The 24141-nt window shown below is 40.0% G+C and overlaps 3 protein-coding genes across 6 annotated transcripts in view; 2 read left to right on the top strand and 1 right to left on the bottom strand.

Moving 5' to 3' along the window:
- The window catches only part of acmsd (aminocarboxymuconate semialdehyde decarboxylase), an 8548-nt gene extending 7714 nt beyond the window's left edge, over positions 1-834 (top strand). Inside the window, exon 10 of the mRNA XM_024286163.2 lies at positions 318-834. Within this exon, the coding sequence (XP_024141931.2) occupies positions 318-380 (63 nt within the window). The 3' untranslated portion in view covers positions 381-834. The remainder of the gene's footprint in view (positions 1-317) is intronic.
- A 30-nt stretch (positions 835-864) lies between these two features.
- ccnt2a (cyclin T2a) lies at positions 865-11359 on the top strand. 2 transcript variants are annotated; one of them, XM_024286162.2, is made up of 10 exons: positions 865-1160; positions 2548-2629; positions 2727-2855; positions 3155-3215; positions 3688-3750; positions 4550-4595; positions 8166-8329; positions 8477-8547; positions 8650-9859; positions 10022-11359. In XM_024286162.2, the coding sequence occupies exons 1-10, from the start codon at positions 1003-1005 to the stop codon at positions 10093-10095; spliced, it is 2058 nt and encodes a 685-aa protein (XP_024141930.1). In that variant the 5' UTR covers positions 865-1002; the 3' UTR covers positions 10096-11359. The 2 variants fall into 2 exon arrangements, with proteins under 2 accessions (XP_024141930.1, XP_036065712.1); XM_036209819.1 differs by lacking the exon at positions 10022-11359 and having other exon boundaries at positions 8650-10015.
- Positions 11360-13392: 2033 nt separating this feature from the next.
- map3k19 (mitogen-activated protein kinase kinase kinase 19) lies at positions 13393-23901 on the bottom strand. 3 transcript variants are annotated; one of them, XM_024286158.2, is made up of 12 exons: positions 22969-23901; positions 22419-22497; positions 21084-21200; positions 19289-19434; positions 19168-19202; positions 17253-18914; positions 16262-16366; positions 15588-15826; positions 15233-15485; positions 14951-15159; positions 14025-14153; positions 13393-13616 (listed from the first exon to the last, which is right to left on the bottom strand). In XM_024286158.2, the coding sequence occupies exons 2-11, from the start codon at positions 22463-22465 to the stop codon at positions 14027-14029; spliced, it is 2940 nt and encodes a 979-aa protein (XP_024141926.1). In that variant the 5' UTR covers positions 22466-22497; positions 22969-23901; the 3' UTR covers positions 13393-13616; positions 14025-14026. The 3 variants fall into 3 exon arrangements, with proteins under 3 accessions (XP_024141926.1, XP_024141929.2, XP_036065710.1); XM_024286161.2 differs by lacking the exon at positions 22969-23901 and having other exon boundaries at positions 21084-21197; positions 22419-22787; XM_036209817.1 differs by lacking the exon at positions 22969-23901 and having other exon boundaries at positions 22419-22787.
- Between the last annotated feature and the right edge of the window lie 240 nt (positions 23902-24141).

Genomic DNA, 24141 nt, shown 5'->3' on the forward strand with positions numbered 1-24141 from the left:
GCTGTCATTTTTAAGTTTGGCTCTTCAAAAAATTAGAGCAAAAAAAGGACTTGTCTCAAAAAATGTTTTTTTTTGGTTTGTTTTACAAAACGTGAAACACATTTTCACAAGCGACTTTTTCCCCTCAAAAATCAAACTGAAAAAATAGGTTCTATTTCAAAAAATCAAAATAAATAAATAAATTTAAACTCCCCTAAACCATTATTTTTTTTTTTAAAAAAAAGCACACAAAACGTTTTTTTTAAATGCATTATGCTCTGTTTTATTAAAAATTTATAAAAACAACTGAGTTTGCTGCTTTCTCTTTTTCATTGCAGGACAAGTTGCTTGCTGGGAATGCTCTGGAATTTTTGGGATTGAAAAGAGAACAATTTCTGTAGCCGAACATGAACGTTCAATTTTAGTTTACATACACCCAAAATTTGGATAAAAATTGAATATTTTAATGCAGCATGTTTGAAAAAAGAGAGAGCTTTAAAATGTAAAAGAAACTTGCTTGATCTCCTTTCAGTAGATTAGTATGAAACCATATTATTTGTCAGCTCTTAATGAACTGATTCTCAGCAGCTGTGTAGATCTTTATATAAGCAGTTTTTTTGTCCATCTTCCCCTTTTGATGTGAAACACAATACAAAGAGAATATTCATCACCATTTATGAAGTCTGGGACTGACTGTAAAAATAAACTAAATTACTCTTTAAAATATGTTATACACAGCAATGTTTGATATAATCAAAATGAGTATTTGAGAAACCTGTACCTGTTTTTTTTTGTTTTTGTTTTTTTTTTTGCGGGAGGGGGGTGCTCTGTGAATCAATAAAGATTGTCAATAAAGAAAGTCATTCTATTATTTCACAAGGTAAAAATCATAGACTGTTATTTTTACAGTCTATGGTAAAAATGTAAAAGTTGTTTTTACAAATCGCCGTCGAAGAAGACGAATTTCCGGTGAAACGTCGACGTCACATCCGCTTTCTCGATGCCGAAGTGAACCTTACAGTAATGGCGGCGTGCCGGGGGTCTTCGTCGAAATGGTTTTTCACCCGGGACCAGCTGGAAAGCACGCCTTCCCACCGATGTGGAGTGGAACCGGACCGGGAACTGTCCTATCGACAACAGGCGGCAAATTTGATCCAAGATATGGGTCAGAGGCTCAATGTGTATCCTTTGTAAACACCGAGTTGCTGCGACGAAGCCAGAGGCCAGACATGGCGCTAGCTAATCATTACTGGGCCCGAAAGGATATTCCGAACCGGTGTCATGGAGTGAAACTCTTTCGATTCATTTAAATACAAATATTTTTTTTATTGTTAAAGTTTTTGTTTATATTAAAATAGTTTTACAATTCTACCTAAGTACTTTTTATTTTTAAATCTAAGCTAGCATTTTAGCTAACCAGTAGTAGTAGTGTCTGCTTTGCACGTTTTGATAAAACTACTTTGAATTTCGACGCGGATGTACGTGTTGGGCTAGTTTATCGAGTGCGATTTTTTAAATAGGAGATTTACAGTTAAGTTTTGGGGTGTGTCGTTCGTGCAAAGCTTTGTTAAGTAAAATATATTCGTTCTTGTTAGATAACTGCACGTTGATCTTGGGATTGTTCTGTCTTGTACAGTTCAGTCTGTTCGTCTTGTCCCGCGCTTATGTAACAGATTACTGTGGCAAAGTTCCTCACCCTACATAAGTGTCTCTTTTTAATTGTTTGCTTTTCCAAATATCATATTTTATTATACTAATGCTAAGCCATTTTCTTATGTTTTTATTTGTGAAATTAGTAAAACTTTCCTAATACTAAAGTAAGTAAATCTGAGGGCCAATAAAACTTGAAATTTGATTATCATAATTTAGTCATGTTTCTTTTTTTATTTAAAGTTTCACTCTAATCGTATTTTAAAGGGTTCCCAGTGTATTTTTTTTTTACATTTTTAGGCAATGTTTTCTTGGACATAGTTTCTGTAGTAATAAGTTAATCAGAAATTTGCCCCTCGAGTTGTGGACAGAACTGTTGGTGCAGTGTAAGCTGTCCCTTATTTCCCATCATCCGTCTGTCTACACACTCTCCCACTAGCTTACAACCCCAACTAACCATTAGCAGTGCAACAAAAATGGCAAGCAATATCGGAGCTATCCAGCCCTACTGTTGGAGCTTATGCTACATCCAACAAGGAAAACAAAGACGTACATGAAGCTATTTGGCTCATGGCTCACCGACTGTGGTGCTTACATCACAAGAAGCTTTTCCAAACACTTAATTTGAATAAAAAAATAAGCAGAAATGCAGTTTTAAGATTAATTTTCTTTAGAAATTTCTTCCATTGTGAGTAAAATGCCATAAAACGCACTAAAATACGTTTTTTGATAAATTTTAATTTCCTGCTGTTTCATTTTCCCCCATGTTCTGTACTTTGTCTGTGTACTCGTATTTTGTTGTCCTATTCTTAACAAACTCGGGAGATAAAAAACAAACAAAAAAAAACATAGGATTGAACATCCATGTGCTGTTTGTGTTGCTTCTGTAAATAAATATTTCCTTTACAATCGTTCCAGCTCCCAGTTAACAATAAATACAGCGATTGTTTACATGCATAGATTTTATATGCACCATTCTTTCACCAAATTCCATAGGAATGTAAGTATTCAATTTTTTTCCATCCAAAGCTTATATTTTCCAAATCTGATACTACCAACATTGTTTTCTAATTTGCTCTTTTACATTCTGCACACAGATAATATCTCCAACTACATTGTTCTTGGCTGCAAAAGTGGAAGAGCAACCCCGGAAACTCGAACATGTGATTAAAGTTGCACACGCATGTCTGAATCCTCAAGAACCGCCTCTAGACACAAAAAGTAATGTAAGTGGAGGTACCTTCCCATTGTATGGTTACCTTTTTGATCCCTGTGTTTCCCGTTGTGTGGTTTCACTATCGATAACTGGCTGTGCCACATACTGCTGCCCTTTTCACAGGGTCTTATGTTTCATGCCCTTTCTTGGTGTGTACCAAACACCTGCACTGACAGAGGCTCAAATGAATTTTTAAAGTGAAATGAGCCTCTCTGTTTGGAGTTTTGGCCACTTTAAATCAGTTGTTAGGGCTTATAGACTAATAGACTCATTACAATTGTGTTGTAATGACTGTCTATCAAACTTCAGGCATACCTCCAGCAAGCTCAAGAGCTGGTGATACTTGAATCCATAGTGCTGCAGACCCTGGGTAAGTAGTGGCGACTGGGGTGGATGACTTACAAGAGCTTTGTTTATGATCGTCATCATCAGTGGTAAAGAATAAGGGCTTAATGTTGTTCTTGCACTTGTAATCACAGCCTATTCTCATTTTTTTTTCTACTATGGTTATCTTAAAACTAAATGTATTAAGTTGTGTAAAGGTGACATGTTATCCTCTTTTGGTCAAAATTAGTTAAATAGAAAAAATAAAATGCTGCATTCTCCTAAGCTGGGGCATTGAATCATTTGGCCTTTAATTGAGAGCTTATTTTTTTCTTTTTGGAGGAAAGTTTCAAATTATTACTTTCAATTTGTATTCTATAGAAGACAATTGGTTTCTATATTTTTGCTTTTTATAGATTGTCACATTTCCAAATGAATGCCTGTCTTAATCAATGTAAGATAACATGTCACCTCCCAGCTGTGTGTGTTAAACTCATCTGTTATGTATTTTGTTCCAGGCTTTGAAATTACTATTGATCACCCACACACTGATGTGGTGAAATGTACCCAGCTAGTGCGAGGTAGAGGCTTCCTTCTTTGCTCCTTGTGCCCTCTGCTTTTGTTTTTCCCACCTCAGAGGGGGAATGTTAGTGAGGTGAAAACTATGCTGTTTTTACTGCTACTTGACCACAAGACTGTTTTGACTGTTGAGTTTGTTTTTTGATATAAAGAATGACATTTTCCAGTGCTCATTGGGCCAAGACCAAGATTTCTAATAATTGATAATGTTTTATCTTGGACAAATATTTTATGAGACACAAAGAGTGGCTAGATGGCTCAGTGGGCTGGGTCTAGGGGTACCACGCAGGAGATCTGGGTTCAATTACTTCAGTGATGTTGCAGCCTAACTGGGTTCCCCTGTGCCCTGTAAAAGGGTTGTGTTAAGAAGGGCATCTGGCATAAAAACTCGCTGCCAAATCCCCAGCGAAGGAGTGGAAGCTGTTTTTTCTGTGGCGTCCCCTGATGGGATAACCTCACAGTTGAACTCTCTTCATTTAATAAAGTTTAGAAATGTTATATTTTTAGTTTTAAAAGGCAAAAACCACTCAGTCTCAACATAGAATGAATGCATATAAACCATTGAAATTATTCAAAAATCTGATTGCGTTAACTGTTTTTTATATCTTAACCTGTTAAGATCACGAGTCATTCTGTGTTTTTGAAAAACAAAAGATGCAAACATTAAGATAATTTTACTCTCTTGGACTTGGTCTAATCTGCACTAATTTATACCAAACGTGGTAAATGTTGAGTAGAATAATTCTGGATTTTACGATTGATGATAATTTTATTTTCTGTTGTGCTTTTATTTTCTTACAGCAAGCAAGGATCTGGCACAGACTTCCTATTTCATGGCTACCAACAGGTTGTTATCCTGCCCCTCTTTTGTTGCACTTTGACTGCACACCATAGCTTCCTGTAATGCAGGGTGCCCTTTCCGTGTCCAACGGGCCCTACTTGCGCTGGTGGTTTTCCGGGACGCTTGCCCCCTCCCCTCGGTTCCCCTCCCGTTTGTCTGAGGTAGCGGGATACGGCGGCTCGTAGCGTTACCGGCCCCAGTCGCAGTGCGGTGTATTGTACGAGGGACCACATGTTGGCACAGATGGGTTGAATGCAAGATGTGAAGTTTAGTGGTGCGCTTGAAACCCAGATGTTTGTTCGGTTGCAAAAAAAAGTGCATAATTCTAAGAGACACTGGTAGCCCTGAATAGCAGCTAAAGATTTCACAGATGTAAACATATCTCATAGAGGGCCTTGTGGTAAGTACTTCATGTGAATTTAAATTATTTCTTCACTTTTGTCAATATTTTAATGGTTCTTGAAATGCTTGTTGTTTTTAATAACTTGTCTTTTTCTAGCATTTTTTTTTATTTTTAAAATTTAACAATTTGAGACTTAATCTTTGCCAAAGTATGGCTCAATAAGAACCTGCAGAATTTTGAGGGATTTGTCCTTTTGCTAGTAGATTCAATAATGTCAAGCGTAGGTTGGTTGTAGCTTTGCTCTGACGATGTTACCTACTTCTAATGTCACTACATTCTGTCTATTAACTACTACTCCATCTTTTGTCATTTACATACTAAGACTTTGTCATCCTGTTGTGCTTTATTTTTCCATTTCCTTTGCATCTTTGTTAATTTTCTTCAAATGTCAGTCATCTGTTGTAGCTTCAGTTTGTTCATATGTTTTGCCTTTTCCCCTGGAAATATTAAAGTTAGACTCTGAGTTCTTAATGCAATTAGTGCACAGCATCAAAGATGCCCCGCTGAACAAAATTACGTTGCTCAGGCCACAAAAAGAAATAAAAAAATATCTAATCATAGCAAGTAATAGATGGACATGGGCAGGTCAACACTGATCAGTGAGGCAAATGCAATTTAGATAAAATCAAATAATTACAGCTGTCCAAAGAGATTTTATCCAAAATAACACATAGCTGGATGAAGAGGGCATTTTAAAACCAGACGATGCTGCAGAGGTTCTTAACTGACATATCAGACAAGCTAACTTTTGTGCACTGTATTCCTGTCTTGAACAACAAACTTCTAAGTACACACTATAATCTGACAGAGATCAGTGACTGCAAAGTCATGGATTGGGAAATTGTAGCCAAAAAACTTTGCTGTGTGGCTTTAAGGGAAGAGTTAAAACAGACTTCTGGAGATCAGAATGGCTGAACAGCTACAGATCATGGAGAGTGGGTGGACGATGCTTGTTGTTTCATCTCGAATGAGGAAAGCACATCAGGAACTTCATGGTGGAATAAAGAAGTTTGTGTTAAAAAGAAAGGGCCTACTAAGACAAAGTGAGACAGACAGGACAAAAGACAGGAGTACAGGTAGATGCAGCACAAGGTGGAAGTGACAATGGTCAAATGATGATTTGGTTGGTAACAAATGAGGTAGAGGTGGATCCATACATGCGAGACAGAGATGGAAGGAGGTAAAGCAGGCTAGGATGATGGATAGGGATGGAGATGTGTTGACAGGTTTTACAAATGTGATGGAAGGTGAATGAGGAACATGTTCAGTAGCACAGAAGAGAAAAGGAAGGTGTTGTGGCAAAGAACTGTAAGGAAGAGGAAAAAGAGTGGAACAATAGCTGGTCCTGATGACACTTGTGGCGCTTTTGAAGAGATGCCGGTATAGTTTCTGTTGAACAAGATCTTGGAGAGTGAGAGTATGCCTAAGAAATAGAAGTTTTCTAGTTCAGTCTTTAAGGAGAATTGAGAAATGAGTTCTGGAAACTTCAGGAGAACAAAGTTGAGCCACGATGAAGGTATAGAAAAGAGAAGAGGAAGTTAGACTGAGATCAGAGTTGAACACCTGTGAGCAGTAGTATGGCTTCATGCAGAGATGAAGAAAAACAAGTGCAATGGTTACTTTAAATGGGCTTTTTGGAAAAGAATATATAAGGTAAGAATGAGCTGCATTTAGTCTTTGTAGATCTAGAGAAAGTCTGAAGTAGCAGAGACTGCACCAACAATCAGCTTTGAGTTTCCTCTTGTTTGCTGTGGTGATGGACAGACTGATGAGGTTGGACAGAGACCTCTGAATCGTCATGTTTGCAGATGACCTTGTGATCAGTAGTGAGAGCAGATGGAGGAACATCTATAGAGGTGGATGTTTGCTCTGGAAGTGAGAGGAATGAAGGTCAGCCACAACAAGCCAGTAAGTAATGAGAGGAACTCGAGTGGAACAGTTAGGATTACACAGAGCAGAGGATCCCAGCATCACACTAACCTTTTTAAAACGCTATGTTTCTTTACTTTATTAACGAGCTCAAGCAGAAAAAAATCGCTATAAACAGTTTTTCTTTCTTTTCATCTTTTTAATGCCATATTCAACAGAGATGCACTTTTCAGCAGTTTCCAGGGATAAAACACAAAAGTTAAAACAAAAAAAACTTTCTGTTAGTCATAGTTAATCACAACAAAGCAACTTAGATGTGCATCCCTTTTAGTGTTTCATGAATGTTTCCTATCGAACCAGTTTTGTTTCCTTTCTGCAAGAATACATAAGCATTGTCATATGCATGGTATTGAGTGACTACACTTTTAGTAATAATTAAAATTTTACTTCTTACTGATTTGACAGCAAAAAAAAGTGGTGTTCCATCGCTGTACTGGAATTCATCTTGCGATCTCACTATTTCGTGGATTGTTTACATTGCAATTTTGCATTCTTTTTTTAAACTGTTCTGTGTCCTGATTGGCTCTAGACAACTCTCGAGTGTCAAACAATCTTCATGCTGTCTCCTCTATCTTTGATCACGTTCAGATCTTTGTTTTTAATACTATAACAATGAACATACTTTTCTATGAAGGTTTGAACTTTAAAGGTTTAAACAAGAGCCTGCAACATCTAGAATAATTGTAAAAATAAAGATAATTAATCTGTAGATTTCACCTATTTTTAGAATGTAACTCGCCCAATAAACAAGTAACAACTGAATTCAAAAGCTTCGCATTTTTTTCAAAGTTGGTCATGATAGAAAGGTATTCTCATTACTCTTGTGAGTTATTCAGTGTTTGTGGTGGAGTGGTGCTTAACATTTTTTCAGAAATGGGCAGCTTCTCCCCATGTCTTTAAATTTGTTTTGCTCATTATTGATAATTTAATTGAAAACCTCAAACATTCTATACAGGAGACAGCTCTTAGGAGATTGATTTGGTCTACAGCCAATCAGGATGTAGATCACAAACATCTGTAAAATAAAATTTAAAAAAGTGCAAAATTGCTGTAGGTGAATCGCGTTAAAGTGAGAGAACACTGTATCTTGAAATCTGTTTGAAACATTTTTTACATTAATACTTGTTGCAATTTTCTATTAAAATCTTTCTAAAAGGGGTTGCTCCCTCTTGTATTTTTGTCTCTCCTGCACATGTGGGACGGATCTCGAATCGCTGATGCCCATCGCCTCATTGCGTGTGCAGTCTGCACCTCACTACTTTCTGCCTCCAGTACAAGCCCACCGTGATCGCCTGCGTGTGCATCCATTTGGCCTGCAAGTGGTCAAACTGGGAGATTCCAGTTTCTACTGACGGGAAACACTGGTGGGAGTATGTGGACAACTCTGTCACTCTGGAGCTGCTCGACGGTGAGAAACTGTTTTCTGTTGTGACTTAAAACTGGGAAGTGATGGTCTTTCAATTGGTTTTTGTTACGCTGTTGGTGGATTAAATCTCTTAACTGGTAAATGTTCCATTAGTGAGTTTGTATGACCCAACAACTTTTGTCTTTTCAGAGTTGACCCATGAGTTTCTGCAGATCTTGGAAAAAACTCCTAGTCGGTTAAAGAGGATACGCAATTGGAGGGTAGGTTACACAAAAATACCAACCAATCTATAGAAAAGTTATTCCAAAATGATGGTCGCTGTTGTTAAAATATATAAATATATACGTCTTTCTGGACTCTAGGCAACCCAAGCTGCCAAAAAGCCGAAAGCTGAAAACGCCCAGTTGACTGACAACTCATTCGCTGGTCCTTCAGTTCTCCAAGGCGACTTGTCTCTTCCTGGAAGCTCCTCGTCCAATCCTAATTTCTCCAAACTTGACACTGCCTTCCCCGTTCCCCTGCCAGGCCAGTCCAGAGGAACCCCCTTTTCTATGGACACTATTGTCAACACCTATATGCCAGGAAGCCACAGCGAGTGGCCCCAGAGCAACCAGATTCAACCAGGGTATCATTCCATGTGTGTGAAGGAAGAACCCGTCAGCGTTCCTGTCCAAGAATCCGCTCTGGCTTTGCAGGCCTCCGGCTCCTCTCTGCTTCAGCATCCGCCTTACGGGGCTGAAAAAATGATGGACCTCAACTTCATAAAACAAGAGCAGAAAGGAGCCGGGAAGCAGTCAGGTTACCCCCCTCCAGCACAGCCCTCTCCAGCTATGAAGCTGTCTTTGGATAGGTACAGAGAGAAGCACGGCGGGGAGTCTGCTGCCCCCCAGCAGAAGCGAAGGCAAGAGCAACATGGAGGAGTCTTGGACTGCGATGTGCGAGGGGATGCATCATCCTCTGCTACATATACACCGTTCACTGTTAGCCAATTAGAATATAGAAAACTGCCCCACCCGAGCGCTCACAATGCTGGAGGCACCAGCACTGCCTCCCCGATGAAGACGAAGGGGCGTCACCATGGTGACAAACGGGACAAGAGCTCAGCTAAGCTTTCCATGGCTATGCCAGGGTCCAGTTTGCAGCTGGAGAAAAGTGGACAGCTAAGCAAAGATGAGCTGAAGATGAAGATCAAGGTGTCTTCATCAGAGCGCCACAGCTCCTCTGATGAAGGAATAGCTTCCAACAACAAGAACAAACATTCCAGCCCGCTCGTCACCAAGGAGAAGCACCGGGGAGGGGAGCACAACCTCCATCGCTCACACAAGCTCAGCCACCTCCTCGCGCACAGCGGCAACGGGCGAGGGGCTGCAGAGGGGCCCGCGGGCCCGCTGCGGGGACCCCCAGTGCTGATCAGCATGGAGGGATCGACGCACGGACACCCGACGTCCAACTCTTTGAGCTCGTCGCGCAAAAGAGTCTACACAGACGGGAGCCACAACCACCACTCCTCCTCATCCTCCAGCTCCTTCTCCAAAGTGAGCAAACTTTCCAAGGGTGGCGCTGTCGCTGCAGGTACTTCATCTCCTTCCTCGCCCCTTTTCTCCACTGGCTCCTCCCCTGTATTGCTGTGTCTTTCATCTGGCTTGCAGCTCTGTAGCTAACGTCCTTCCCACTTTCCTCCTTTTTTCCCTTTTATGTTTGTTTCTTCTCCTCCCCCCTTCCTGTCACACCCAGGTGGGCTGCGGACCTCGCAGCAGTGTCCTCCGCCTGGTGAGTCACCACACGAGCTGGGAGACCAGCGACGCTGAGTCCGCCGCCCGCCTCCCTGCCGGAGCCTCGGTCAGCGGACCAAACCCGCAGACTCTGACTTTGAAGACTATGCTCAACCTCTGCTAAGTGCCCAAGGACAAAGTCTCTATATTAAAAACCCTTTACTAAGGAGCAGAAAGCTTATCTGCATAAAAAAAAGTTCTGTTGGAGATCTCAGTTTCTTAAAAAAACAAGTGAATAATTGTGCTTCCTAACTGTCACACCTCTGGACTCAACGCTGTCTTTCGCCGTGAACTGCTGCTCGTTTAATTCCCCTCACATGTTGCTCCTGGAACATGTCGAGGGGAGTTCCTTTTCTATGTCAAATGTCTACACCAGAAAACAAGTATTACATGTTCCATAAAAGCAAAGGAAGTATACTTTTCCTTTAGAACTTTCTTTTTTTTAGACTACTAATTTAACTGAATCACTCTTCTGTGGTTGCATGGAGGAAAAAGAAGGCCAGCTGGAGAAGATTAGGTCATCTGCTGGCATTCCATTTAATTTGTTTTTGATCTTGTCTCATTTTTTATACTTCAAAACTGTGCATTTTGATTTGCATGTTGCAATCATCAAAGGGATCTAAAAAGAGAGCGCTTATTGCTGTTTACAGAAAACGGAGATAAATGTTCATACGTTTTTGTATGTAAAGAAAAAGCTATACCGTGACTACTCAGGTTTGGAGCTGCTTGTAATTATAAAAAAAAAAAAACAACACAAAACCTATAAAGTTTTATGTCGTCGATCAGTGCGATGGGCATCATTTGTGCTTCTTACAGCTTCCCCGTAGAAGGTACCTTGTTTCCTCCACATGAAACACCCTGCAACTGACACATTACATCCTAATACAGCTGTTAGTGATGCAGTTTGTACCAAAAAGCTGTTTACGATGTAGACCCTTAAGCTGGACGCCAAAGGTTACAGCCAGAAGATGTATAAGGACAGTAGTAGGAATAAGACTTTTTACTGGATTACACTACAAGATTACTTATTCAGATGACCATCATCAGTGTACACCAAGTGAAACTTTTTCTTGTATTCCCACCCAGTAAATTATTTTTATTTTGGCATCTTCTAAAAAAATGTGGATGTTTCATCTGTTCTTCACTGACTTTAAATACCTGCTGAAACATTGATACATATTTATTGGTTTGAAGTTCCACAGATCATTATGGAAGAGAAGGTTCTCAATAAACATTTTCCCAGATTTTAGTTTCAGCACTATGAATAAACCTCAAGAGTTTCCACTGCTCTAAAAATTAAGTCTGCTGTGTTGTGTTTTATTTCAGTTGTGCTACAAGACTAAAAAAAAGGGGGCCTCTGTGCAGACAGTACATACAGAAAAAAAATAATTGAAGATAAAAAATATTTTAAGTATAACTAATATTTGAGCTATTTTAAAAATGTTCCCAGTGGTCGACTTCAACTATGGTTATACTGTTTTTGGAAAAATAAAACTAGTTTTCTAGGACATAGTTTCTGCAGATTAACCCCCATTCCCTTCCACTGAGAGCTCTCTGTTTACTGGCTACATTACACCCCTTAACAACCCCAATATTAAAGCTATCCTGCTGTTGAGTTTGGATTCAGATTCTAGCTCAATTGAGGAAAGTAGACGTTTGTGGATCTACTTATCTGCAAGTAGGTGCTTCAGAAAGGGGCAGAGCGGGGAGTCTTTAATTTTAAACTTCACAAATACGCTTAATTTTTAAATGGCATTTTTTAAAATAGGATCATAGGAAAAATTAGGATTTTTTGTATTGATTAGTTTTAAATCAAGCAGTGAATCCTAGAAAGGAAGGTAAGCTCTGAAAGATTTTAGCTTCATGAACCACTGATCAATCACAATGGTATATGACACATTTGTATATACAAATATATTTATTTTAATATTTATAAAAAAGAAGTTCATCAACATCACATTTAAAATTCTTGACCTTAATAAATGAGAGACCCAGTTCTGATTCCTGTGGCACCCCCTCTGCACATAGTTTGCTGGTGGATCTCATTGAATGGATACTTCAGTACAAATAGAAAGTTTATTATGAAAAGATGACACACATAATTTAAATAAAAATTAGGCTGCACAGAGGTCACAATGAGATGGTCTTCATTTGAACCCCAGTGGTAGCACTTCTATGTGTTGTGTGAACTTACATCTATCCTCTTCAGATCTTTGGATGAGCAGCTTCCTCCCATGGCAAACATGTTTTTATAAGTTTACTCTAATTTCTCTGGTGTAAGTGTTTGGTGTGTCCAGATTGAAGATATATTGGACATGCTTCAGATTATGGTTCAAGATTACCTCAAAACTTGTGTAGATAATGGATGGAGAGTTCAATAAGAGATTCAATAAACCTAATTAAAAAAAAAAAAAGCAAGTTTGTCTTTAGACCCTACTGAATCCTTGCCTCCAATGTTTCTACACTATCCTGCCTTTCATCTGGCTAACCATCTCCTACAACTTGTGTGGATCAGATGTTTTCAATCACTCATAAATTGAACTCACCTGGTCCAGCTATTCAGAAGTGATTGAACAAGTATAGCAGAAAAACAGTCTGGGAAACACAGGTATGTAGTTGAAAGTTGTGATTATAAAAATAATTTCACACTGACACTTTGCTCTTTGAATCATCAGTAGATCTTTTGTGAAAATATTACAACTTTTCATTATTGCATTCTTGTTTGCTTCACTGTCACATACTAATTCATTGCAAGTGGAAGCACTCCTGTCAGCTTTGATCTGCATGAATAAGGCATAAGCAAGGTTTTTTTATGATCAATTCTTTAAAGCTGAACAAAACATTGATCATTTTTTTTGGATCAAGCAGCTTCTTTCAGACTTACATTGCTTTAGGGGTTACACCTAAGGATTTCACCAGATTGCGCTGGTATTTATAACGTATGAAATATTTTTAGATTGCGAACAAGAAAAGATACCTGCTAAGTGTCATTGCATTATGAAATTTGCTGAAGATGGAGAAAACAACAAAATATGACTAGTAGCATATTAGACATCAACCAACTTACGTTAGGAGGCTGATAGGGTGGTTTTGTGAACCGAAGTTTTGCAGGACATTTTTCCAACTCGTAGTGCATGGATTGAAAAGAAATCGAGTTTCAGGTTAAAGAGAAGCAGTCAATTGAGTGATATTTATAGAAATACAAAACAGAACGCTGTAGACATGATTGGTAATTTGGCACAAAAGTCTAGTTGTTAATCTGGGACATCCTCACATACCTACAATATGCGTACATAGCCGTGGAAGTAAACTATAGTTCAATAAGGAGAAATCTTAGAAATGCAAAAAAAAGTTTTATTTATAATGCAAAAGATGTGATTGACATAAGTTCATAGTGTTTTGTGGTTAGGCTCTGGGCCGATGACGTCCCGCACGCTGGTGGGATGAGCTCGTGGGAGTAAGCCCCCAAGCCCACACGCTTATGGTGGTTGATGGACCGTCTATGACAAACCTTGATCCAGGTGGAGGATGAGATGGAGGAGGGCCAGCAAAACCATCTAGACAGAAGAGAGATTAACTTTTCAAAATTTAATCGCAAAAACATTATTGTAATTGGCTGTGAAGAAAAGGCAGGATATGGTTTTTTGAGTGGTGTGCAGAGTGACTGAGGCTTATCCGGAAAAGAAGTAGAAATTCCTAATTGAAATTGCGCAAAAGCATAAGACTGGATCGATATTCAAATTTTGAAAGGGAACAGAATTAACACATTTTTTGAATTGGCCGAACCAAGATAGGGAACAGCTAAAGTATCTTAGCTGGAACACCCTGAAAATATTAAGGTTAGGATGATTATGAGTTGTTGGTTAAAGAATGAGATCTAAATGTTAAATCATTAACAATACATGTCAGAAGTTAAAATAAAACATTTTAGAGTTTTCTTCAACAGAAACATTCTGAAACCTTACATTTACAGACGTCCACCTGGTGCCGTAAACTTAACTTCCTCTGTGCTTCCAAAGAGACTGCTTGAATCCCTCTGAGGAATGAAGGAATGCCTCAGCAGCTGCCCGGCTGACGGCCGGAGTCTCTCCTCACTAGTTTAAGAGAAAATCCCGCAAGCGATGATTATAATGCCAACAAAGAGGGTAACATGAAAAGAAATGTTTTAATTTGGACTGTAAAGTTGTGATGGGTAGATGAAGCTTCGTGAAGCATTGAAGCCTTTTATCTAATTGGTTTACTCCAGAAAAAGTTTCTTGAAGCTTCATTTGCTCCAGTAGAACATCTACTAGATGCAAAAATATCAATTGGTATGAATTGGAAGCGTGTGGCATTTTTCAGAAAGCCTGTGAATCAACCTATCAGCAAAGTAAAGAAGTATGCTAAACATGTATATTGTAGTGATGGCAGCATATTGTGTACATTAAGGTACTAAAATGGTTATTTTGAAATGATGAAAATCTCCAAACTGTCCCTGACCTTAAGTCCTCATCAAACACATTTTGATATGAGCCTGGAAGGTTAATATTTCTGTCACTACTTCCTGAGTCAGTCAAGTGGTACAGTCAGGCAGCGAGGTTTTGGACGTCTTTATTTTCAGCTTCTTACGTACAAAAAACAAGCCTTGATACGTGCATCACAGAAACACCACATTACCCACTTTGCTTATGCCTCCAAGTCTTGACACATGCATTACAAAAACGCCCCTTACCTACTTGGCTCGGGCTTCTATGGCCTGATACACTCAAGACAGAATAGCCAACTTACCTACTTTGCACACTCTTCCAAGCCTTGAGACACCCATAACAGAAATGCTATCTTGCGTACTCTGCGCAGTCCGCATGCTACAAAGCCTCAAAACGTAATGTTACATAAGTACTGTAGAGCTCACCTGGTCAAGCAGATTTTTACAAAGTCTTTTGCATTTTGGGAGAATCCATCTGGCAGAGATGGCATCGACCCTCTCTTAGCGCCAATGTAGAACAAAGCTGCCATCTTGTCCATGTGTGCAAGAGGGGGTTTCCCTGTGGCCATTTCAAAAACAGTGCAGCCAACGCTCCAGACATCTGACTTTCTGCCGTAACCTGACTCACTGATGACCTGAGGATGGGAAAAAAACAGAGTCAAGAGGCAACTGAATGATTCAAAAGCAGAGGAAAGTGTTTAAGCCCACCTCAGGAGCCATCCAATAAGGAGTGCCGTGGACGGACTTGATCAGTTCTACGCTGCTACTGAATGTGCTGTTTAAGCAACTGAGACGCCGTGCACAGCCAAAGTCTATAAGTTTGATGACCCCTGTTGGCATCAGCATGACATTGTTTCCTTTAATATCCCGATGAATCACCCTGTTCCGGTGGAGGTAGGCCACCCCTTCTAGAATCTGTTGAGTGTAGAGAGCCAGCACTCGCTCTGGCAAAGGTCCAAACCTGAAGGCAGACGAAAACAAAAGTGAATCTTTTTGAAAAATAAAAATGTTTTTATCACATAACAAAGGGAACACCATACCAAGCTGTTTTTTTTTTCCCAACCTGTGAATGATGCTGGCGATGGATCCTCCAGGGATGTACTCCATGAAGATTGAGACCACATGCCGATTAAGTGAAGTTCCCAGGAAGCCAACAATGTTGATGTGCTGGAGGGTTTTTAGAAGCTCCACCTCCCCCTGAAGACGACAGTACTCTTTCTTTGCAGCATCAGGATCAGATGAATTTAAGATCACCTGCTTAACAGCAATCAGCTGACCCTGACTCGTCAGGCCACAGTACACCTGGCAAGACAGTAATCATTTCAGTTTCAATGTTCAAATACAATCTTTTGAAAAAAATGCAGCACAGGGCTAAAGGTAAATGTTGGCAGCTTGAAGAAATCTAGCTCTAACACAGCAGATTTGCGGTAGAGTGTTCGCCCTGAGACTGCAAAGTCGTGAGTTTAAATCCAGGCCGAGTCATACCAAAGACTTAAAAAATGGGGGCCCGGTGTTTACCACCCTGCTTGACACAGCTCGGAGGGATTGGATTGGGGAGTTAAACCACCAAATGGTTCCTGAGCATGGCTGTGTCTGTAGTTCACCTCTCCCCCAGGGGATGGGTCAAATGCAGAGAACACCTAGATGTGTGACAACTAATGGGACTATAGCTTTGATTTCTCCTGGATTGAACATTGTTTGCTTAAAGGCAATGCTTTTGATCATTGGGATACTCACTGTGCCATACGCGCCCTTGCCAAGTTCTTCACCTTTTTTCCATGTAATGGGGTCATCTATGGCCAATTCGGAGCCCAGACGAGCATCACTGTTTACAGTAGGAATCTATGATGATATATATGTAAGTGTAGACATATTACAGGTATTTGATGAAATGGAGCTGATCTTTCAGCCTTAAACTGTTAAAACATTTTCAACAAAAACTTGGTTTTGTATCCAGATGAAACTTGAGTGACAAAACACAACAAATCATCATTTTTCCTTTTCTGTGCTTGAATCCATTTTTAGTCTAGCTATTTCCTGTCATTATTTATAGACAAACATCTTCAATTTGAAGCAGCATTGATCAAGTTCCTCTGGTTCTGACATGCAGATGTGCAGGGTCATCTGCCTGTTTCTGAGGCTACAGGTCGCTGTCACTTATGCACAGACCTGAGCATTCTTTACCTGGCTCTGCTGCTGAGGTGTTTTGTCCTTTCAGTGAACCAGTTTCAGCCTCACACACACAGTCGGGTTTCAACTAACACTTAAAATGCAGCCTTGACTCTTTTTCTTAAGAGCAATTCACATGTAAAGTAGTACAGCCGAAACTTTGATATTCTAAAGGAGTTCTCCCACATGCCTCTAAAACTGAAAATTAAAGCTTTTTGTCATTTCATGTTCCTCCCATCCAACCAGATCGATCTGTCTGAGGCAAGTTGTTAATTGATTTGTCCTATACCATTATAAAATCGTTTCAAATTGAAATAATAGTTTTATAAAAACTTCATCTACATTGTTCAGTACTAGGTATTTATCTCTGAGTCACACTGGTTGGAGTTTTAGCTAAAGATGTCCTAAATCATTTTTAGGTCAGTGAATCGGATTGGTCAAAATGAACCAATATCCACATGAATCGTATCGTCAAACACAAATCATAATACGAATTGAATTGATCTTAAAACAAATCATTACACCTGATTTTGTTAACTTTTCAATTGCAGGTATTTACCTTAGGAAATATGTTTTGTTCTGGTGGAGCTTCTTGTTTACTCTGATCAGAGCTTTCTATCCCCATGGATGAATCCCTCTTATCCAATGAGATCAGCTCTTCTGCCAGACACTGAAGCAGGTCATCGGTGAGCGGTCCCACCCCCGCCTCGTCTAGAAACTTCCGGTACACCGGTGACATGGGGGTGTGGCACCTGCTGCCAGAAGCTGTCCTCGTGCTGTTCTGTTGAGGACTTGGAGATGATGCTGTCTCTAGAATTTGTTGACTCCCGTTACCTGTTGCCGTAGTAACGTGCAGCTTCCTGGATGTTTCTGTCTTACAAATTGTTGAAATGGTTGATAAATTTTGATCGGTGCTCCAACACAGAGCTCTATCGTCACTACTGCCAACACCTTTGACAAATTCAGCCTGGGTGTTGATGGCCTCCTTTGGCACAGCAGTTAGAGGAGGTTTTGTCCTGGAGGGGCCAGGCTTGGCTTTGCTTTTACCTGAAATGGCTGTACTCCCTGCAGGGCCTCTCTTCACTCTGTTCAGTCCTCGGTTAAAAGGCCTTTCGTTGACCTTTGTGACCTGCTCTTTATTCTTTGTGGGAGCACTCTGCGACTGTCTCTCTTTGGGTTTCCCACAGGAGCTGGAAACTTGTAGATTTTCAAAGACGGGGCCAACAAACGTCTCACGGATGGCTGCTTCTTCATCTCCCATCTGAATCTGTTGAAATGTCTCTCTGTGGGTGATGTGGTCTACAGCTGACTTTGACCGTCGGGTTTTTTCACTTGAATGTGTTGTTTTCAGCTCCTTTGCTGGTGTGAGCTGTTGATCTGTGTTGCTGCTAAGCCTGTCAACTGTTTCGCTCTGTGGCCGTTTGGCGATTTTAGTCTTTAAATGAACAATTCTCTCTTCTCTACTAGTAAATTCAATGTTCTTTAAGCCGCTTTTACACACTTTGATGTGAAAAGACTGGTTCATTTGATTATTTTTTCTTATCTCAGAGTTCATGGTGGTTTTTCTTGTTTTGCTAAACTCAAGTTTTGAGACTTTAATGTCTTTCTTGGAATCGACAGCAGTACGGACATTTTCAGTGGTCTCAGTTTTCTGGTTATGTCTTTGATTTGTAATATAAATGTTGTCAGAGATGTCTTTGTGCCGGTTCTCAGTCGAAGACCCAGAAGTCTCTAAGTGTCTAGGAGATGTACCATCCTTCTTTTGTACACAGTCTTGAGTTTTAAAGGGCTTACTCTCAATCAAGTCTATCGTACAGTTTTTATTGTTTCCTTCATGACAAGCTCTCCAGGATTTTTCACTGTGATGATTTTCTTTTACTATAAAGTCTCCTTCACCTGTATTGGTTGAGCTTCCTGGGTCAACTCTTTGATTTTTTTGAGGAGATGTTAGATCTTTTGAATGTTTCAAAGGTTCATCCCAGAAGAGCTGCAGGTTTCTGTCAGGGTCCGCATAGACTCTCTTCTCATCCTCCTCATCTTCCAGATTCAGGGAACTGGAGCCGCTTTCCTCACTGTCAGCATTAGTAGTTGGAGGACCCCTGCTTATGGGTTTCAGAGGAAGGCGTGGCTCAAGAACTGACAGAGTAGTTCCGTCTCTGGGTTTTCCACAGAGTGGAGTTAAAAACTTTGGAGCTCGGGCAGGCAAACCTGGACCAAAATCCTGTGAAGATCAAAAGTATCAATAAATAAAATGTTATAACTGAAAACACAAACACCTGTATGCTTTTTAAACCCAATATTTCTATAATTAGTGGATCATTTGTGCAAAAGGTTTAGGTACAAAGACATACGCTTTGTGTGTTTGAGAGTTTCCAACTCAGTTATTCACATTTTAAAACATTCAATATGTTTGCCATATGGCATAAAATGCATTTTATACTAGAAACATTATGTCACATTGTATTTATATTTACCTTATGACCATTTATGTCTTGCTGAAAGCCCAATCCTGCAGGAAGAGAAGATAAGTGAAAACCATCATCTGTGAGCCTAACAAATGCATCACAAACTACATCTAGGTACATTTTTACACACGGGTCTGAATGTGTCCTCTGGTCTGCGTGGCAGTACTGAGGCACAGCAGTGGTTCCATGATGGTCGGGGCTGATCGGCTGAGCTGGCTTGAATCTGTCACAGACCGCAGGCTGTGTGATGGTGGGGACACACCCCTCTTGCTTCCCCTATGAGAGATTCAATCCATGTTTACTCTTATTATCTTTTCACATTTTGAAGTGAAAGACTGATACTATTTCCATTTCTGGGGGTGGCAGTAGTGCAGGGGTAAGGCAGTCGACCTCTGATCAGAAGATTGCAGGTTGGGTTCCCGCCTTGTTGATGTGTCCTTGGGCAAAACACTGAGCACCATATTGTCTCTAGTGGTTATAGGTTGGCGCCAGTGTTGGGCAGCAGAGGCGCCATCAGTGTGTGAATATGTGCGAATGGGTTAATAGGAATGTGACTGTAAAGTCAGTTCAAGGAAGGTATTAACTCTTGTGCTATCTTATAGGGTCCATATGACCCCACCCTGTGTGATTCCCTCCCATGACAAAGGTGGACAGGATTTAATGTCTGCCACGATTACAAGTGAAGATAAAAAAAATCCTTGGAAAAATAAAAAAAAATCAGCGCACTGTCTTGTGGGGTCCAGATGACCCCACTTTTAGTGTAAACATGCCTAGGATAGCACAAGGGCTACAGGTCATACAAGTATACACCATTTATCATCTGACAATCCAACGTCTCCATTGCTGAGATTGTTCAATCTGTGCACATGGGTTGTACAGGCTTATGGAAGGTCGTGGAGAGAAGTGGGTTCATCTTAACCCTTGTGCTATCTTAAGGGGGCCAGATGACCCCATTTCTAATAGCACAAGGATTAAGGGGACCGCAAGTGTGTTTTGCTGTTTCCTTTAGGCTCATGTGGCCACCACAAAGGACGTCATGAAAGTGGAATGTATGTGTATGCGTTGTGTGTTGTGAAGTATTCGTAAGGTTAATAGAAGATGTATGCACTTATGATGTATGGGTTATTGTACGGTGTACTGACTCCACACATTAGCCGTTAATAGGATACACAAATTTGCTCCTTACTGATTTTGTGTGAATCCTGCATGAACAGGGTGTGCAAGTGATACATAATTGCTTTAAGATGCGCGTAGAATTTTCACAAAAACTCTTTGCGTGGAAGGAGTGCACACATTTCTTATGAACAGCACTAATGGCCCATTAAGCAGTCTTTATGATTTGTGGGAGTTGAAAAAATGAAGCATCTGTATGAAACGCTTGTATCTTATGAACTTCACTCTTACTTACACTTGCATGTTGCATAATTGTTCACCACAATCTATTGCTTGCCCCATAGAAAAAATGTGCATGAACATTTTTACTGTACAGGTTCACAGAGCAGTCTATGACCTTGATATATTGTGCGGGTCACTTGCGTACCCAGCACAGATTTTCACCCGGAAAGACGGCCTGTATCCATCCATAAGGGCAGTTGGGACTAAGGCTTAAGTTAAGGATGTAGGGGCGGCCGTGGTGCAGCGGTAGGGCGGTCGACTCCTGATCAGAAGCGAGCGGGTTCGACTCCCGCCTTGCCCGCCCATGTGTCGAAGTGTCCTTGGGCAAGACACTGAATCCCCAATTGCCTCTGGTGGGAGGTTGGCGCCAGTGTTCGGCAGCGGAGCCACCACCAGTGTGTGAATGTGTGTGTGAATGGGTGAATAGGTCTGTGACTGTGACGCGCTTTGGGCGCTCGAAGGAGGGTAGAAAGCACTATACAAGTAAACGCCATTTACCATTTACCAAGGATACAAATCAGTATCATCACCTGTTTCTGGGGGGCACTGGCTGGTCTGTGGTACTAATACCCAGCGGGCTGGATGACAGAGGGGGGGCCCCATGACTCCGGTGTCTGCTTCTCAAACTTGGCAGAAAAAATACTCTGCTGAAGCGATGAAAAGAAAAATTATTCACAGCATCAACGTTTGAAAGAAGAATGAACAATTGGGTGATGTGTGATTAAAAAATAAAAGTTTTTGTCTGATTATGCATTTCATACTTTGGCATAAAAAATTAATTGCAGCTGACAGTTACAATAAAGTCTTTTGAATTTGAATTCCAATGAAGAATAATAGATTTAATGAATTTAAAAATTAATATGGGAGGATGATTTTTTGGTTTTTTGATTACTCTTCTGATTTAATTTTCTAAGTAAGTTTTAACAAACCTGAGAGTAAAGCTGCATTCACACTACCTTTGGCAACCCACATTCAACTGCTCACTTCTAATGAAAGGTCGGTAAAAAAGTATAAATGTGCATTTTGGGCTTCAAAATCTCACATTCACGTGTCGCTAGTCGCTACACAAGTTTCTACAACAGTTTTCAGACATTAAGCACAAAATCCTTGTCTATTGAACATGCATTAAAAGTTAAACCAGGTAAACTTTGACCAGTTCGTAGTAGCATATGAATGGCCCCTGCCTGCTTGTGCAGTCTGAACACCAAATGCTAATCACATGTTGTGAACCTAACTCGTTTTTTTAAAGATTTGGGGAAATTTCTTGGTATTTTTAATCAAATTCTTAGATCTTCAGTTTGTTGCTTTAACCAATAATTTAAAAGTCGAATTAGTTGTGAAAATGTCACTAGCACTTCTTAATACTCCAGAAAATCTGAGGCTGAATGTCGTATGAGAAATCTATTTGTGACGTCTTTCTATATTTGTGGATGCCAGATCTCTGAAATGAGAGTGGAGCTCAAAGAGATTCATTCTCTCCCCTCCACACCCCAAAGCTGGGGCTTGATTCAGTTGTGGGAGCTGCACATGTGAGACAATGGGCTGATTCACCGGCGGAGCCCTCTCCCTCCCTGTCTCTGTGTTTCCAGCCTGTTTGGGTAGAACAGATTGTCCTCTGGACATGGTGACAGGTGCATGTGTTCAAGTCCGTGAGTGTAACCAGATAGTGCAGGTTTTCACTGCTGCTGTGGAGCTAAGAGCCTCGTGATGACCAGCCCAGGGCAAGTGTGAAGTTTAAGACCTGGCAAAGGTGTTTAATCTGCTCCCACAAAATCTGTGACTTTTTTATGTCCAGGATAGTGTTCTTACACAGCCCAGAGAAAATTATTCAAGTCAATTGTGCGTGTGAAAATCCTCGTCCCTACCTGCTTCCTCTGGGGTTGGTTTGGCAGGTTTCTCTCTGCGTCTCCATCGCCTTTTGAAAATAGATGCAGATTTTTTCATCTGTTTGAGACACACATACACAAGTTTTATTTTTTACAGGTAAACGCAGCTTTAAAATGCATCTATGATCTGGCTCAAAAAACAAACAAAAAAAAACACTATACTGTAACTTCTTGACACCTAAATTTTGTTCCATTTATGAAAAAAAACTACTTATCTTTTTGCTTTTGTTTAGACACTAAATTAAAGTAAATTTGGAGCAGAAATGGTTTTAAGCGCATTTAAAATATTTACCTACTACAGCATTTTTGCATCACACTAAAGCTTATTTAACCCTTTAATACCTGAGGCGTCGTCAGTAACATTTAAACACAAAATCTATAAAATACTGTAACTTTTCAACCGTTAAAACAATAATTCCAGCAGAATCTACTGGAATTATCATGTTAACAATGAAAAAATTGCAGTAAGTCAAAGAAAATGAACACTAAGATCCGGTGTTAAAGAGTTAAAGTAATTATCCAACATTACCTGTTTCTCAGCCTGTGGCTCTCCTCTATCCACATTTTAAGACCTTAATGATTTCTCATCTCTTCACCGTCCTGCAGACGTCCTACTACTTTATTCACGGTACAGTATGTGGCTCAGGTGAGAAGTCTTCACATGGCTTTCTCAGCTGAGAGGTTTAGACTCAGAAAGACCACCCCCACCCAGACACGCCTCACTCAAACCTCCCTCCCTCCAAAAGGTGATCCCTTCTCACGGCCTACATACTCACATTTACATGTCAGTGAGTACAGTGCGAGGTCTGGAATCATTCTGGACAATAAGAGACTGTTTATTTATGTTGAAAATTAAAACAACTTTTTTTTTTAACTGAGATTTGTTTTTAATGTAAACTTCTCTTTTTATTTTTTCACCAGTTAGACTTTTTCACATGTAAATCTAGAAATGTCACTGATTTTTGAGTTTCAATTATTTGAAAGTTATGGTTTAATTTTTTTATTTGTAAAAAGATCTCGACACCAAAAGAACTTTTAGATCATCGTCAAACTTACAAAATAATTTATCCACAAAGGTAGTTTTGTTAAATCAACACAGTTTTAAACCAATAAGAAATTAGGTCATGTGACCAAAACCCATGGCCAATCTCCATCTCCATTGGCTATTCTAAATCAGTCACATTGCCTCAACATAAACAAAAACACACATCAACTTTTATTTTTGTCGAGCTTTCAAAATAACATTTTTATTTTCTTTAAAGTTTGAAACACAAAGACAAATACACACCCTCACCTGTAATGCGGATACATTACAGGTGAGGGTGTGCCGCGAGATCAGGTATGTACTTATGCTATAGCTTTTCCCTGCTGTCCATCTGCTTTCCTCTCAGCTCTGCAGCTGCTTCCATTCCATCCATGAGAACAACAGAGTTAAAGGAGCCGAGTGTAACACAAGCACAGCAGCAGCTATTCCTCTATTCCTCAGGTCAGCTTATGGAGTGACGTCACAAATCCAGCCGTAATGGAGGTATCACTTGTAAACGTCGCCTTTACTCCAGTTTATTTTTGAACTAATTTCCCCAAAAATGCAAGAATCTAGTGAAGAATGGTGACAAAACAGAACTGAATAGTGATTGACTTGAACCAATACAAAATTAGCATTATTTTAGTCAAATTAAAATAACTGATGGAGAAGATTCAT

This window comes from Oryzias melastigma, linkage group LG21 (genome assembly GCF_002922805.2).
Source record: "Oryzias melastigma strain HK-1 linkage group LG21, ASM292280v2, whole genome shotgun sequence".
NCBI lineage: Eukaryota > Metazoa > Chordata > Actinopteri > Beloniformes > Adrianichthyidae > Oryzias > Oryzias melastigma.

Coding starts and splice junctions, on each gene's coding strand:
- ccnt2a (XM_036209819.1), top strand. CDS start 1,003: ATGGCGGCGTGCCGGGGGTCTTCGTCGAAATGGTTTTTCACCCGGGAC. Junction 1,161..2,547: donor ATGGGTCAGAGGCTCAATGT/GTATCCTTTGTA, acceptor CAATCGTTCCAG/CTCCCAGTTAACAATAAATA. Junction 3,216..3,687: donor CATAGTGCTGCAGACCCTGG/GTAAGTAGTGGC, acceptor ATTTTGTTCCAG/GCTTTGAAATTACTATTGAT.
- map3k19 (XM_036209817.1), bottom strand. CDS start 22,633: ATGGAACAAAATTTAGGTGTCAAGAAGTTACAGTATAGTGTTTTTTTT. Junction 18,915..19,167: donor AAGACATAAATGGTCATAAG/GTAAATATAAAT, acceptor TGATCTTCACAG/GATTTTGGTCCAGGTTTGCC. Junction 15,827..16,261: donor GCAAGGGCGCGTATGGCACA/GTGAGTATCCCA, acceptor CTGTCTTGCCAG/GTGTACTGTGGCCTGACGAG.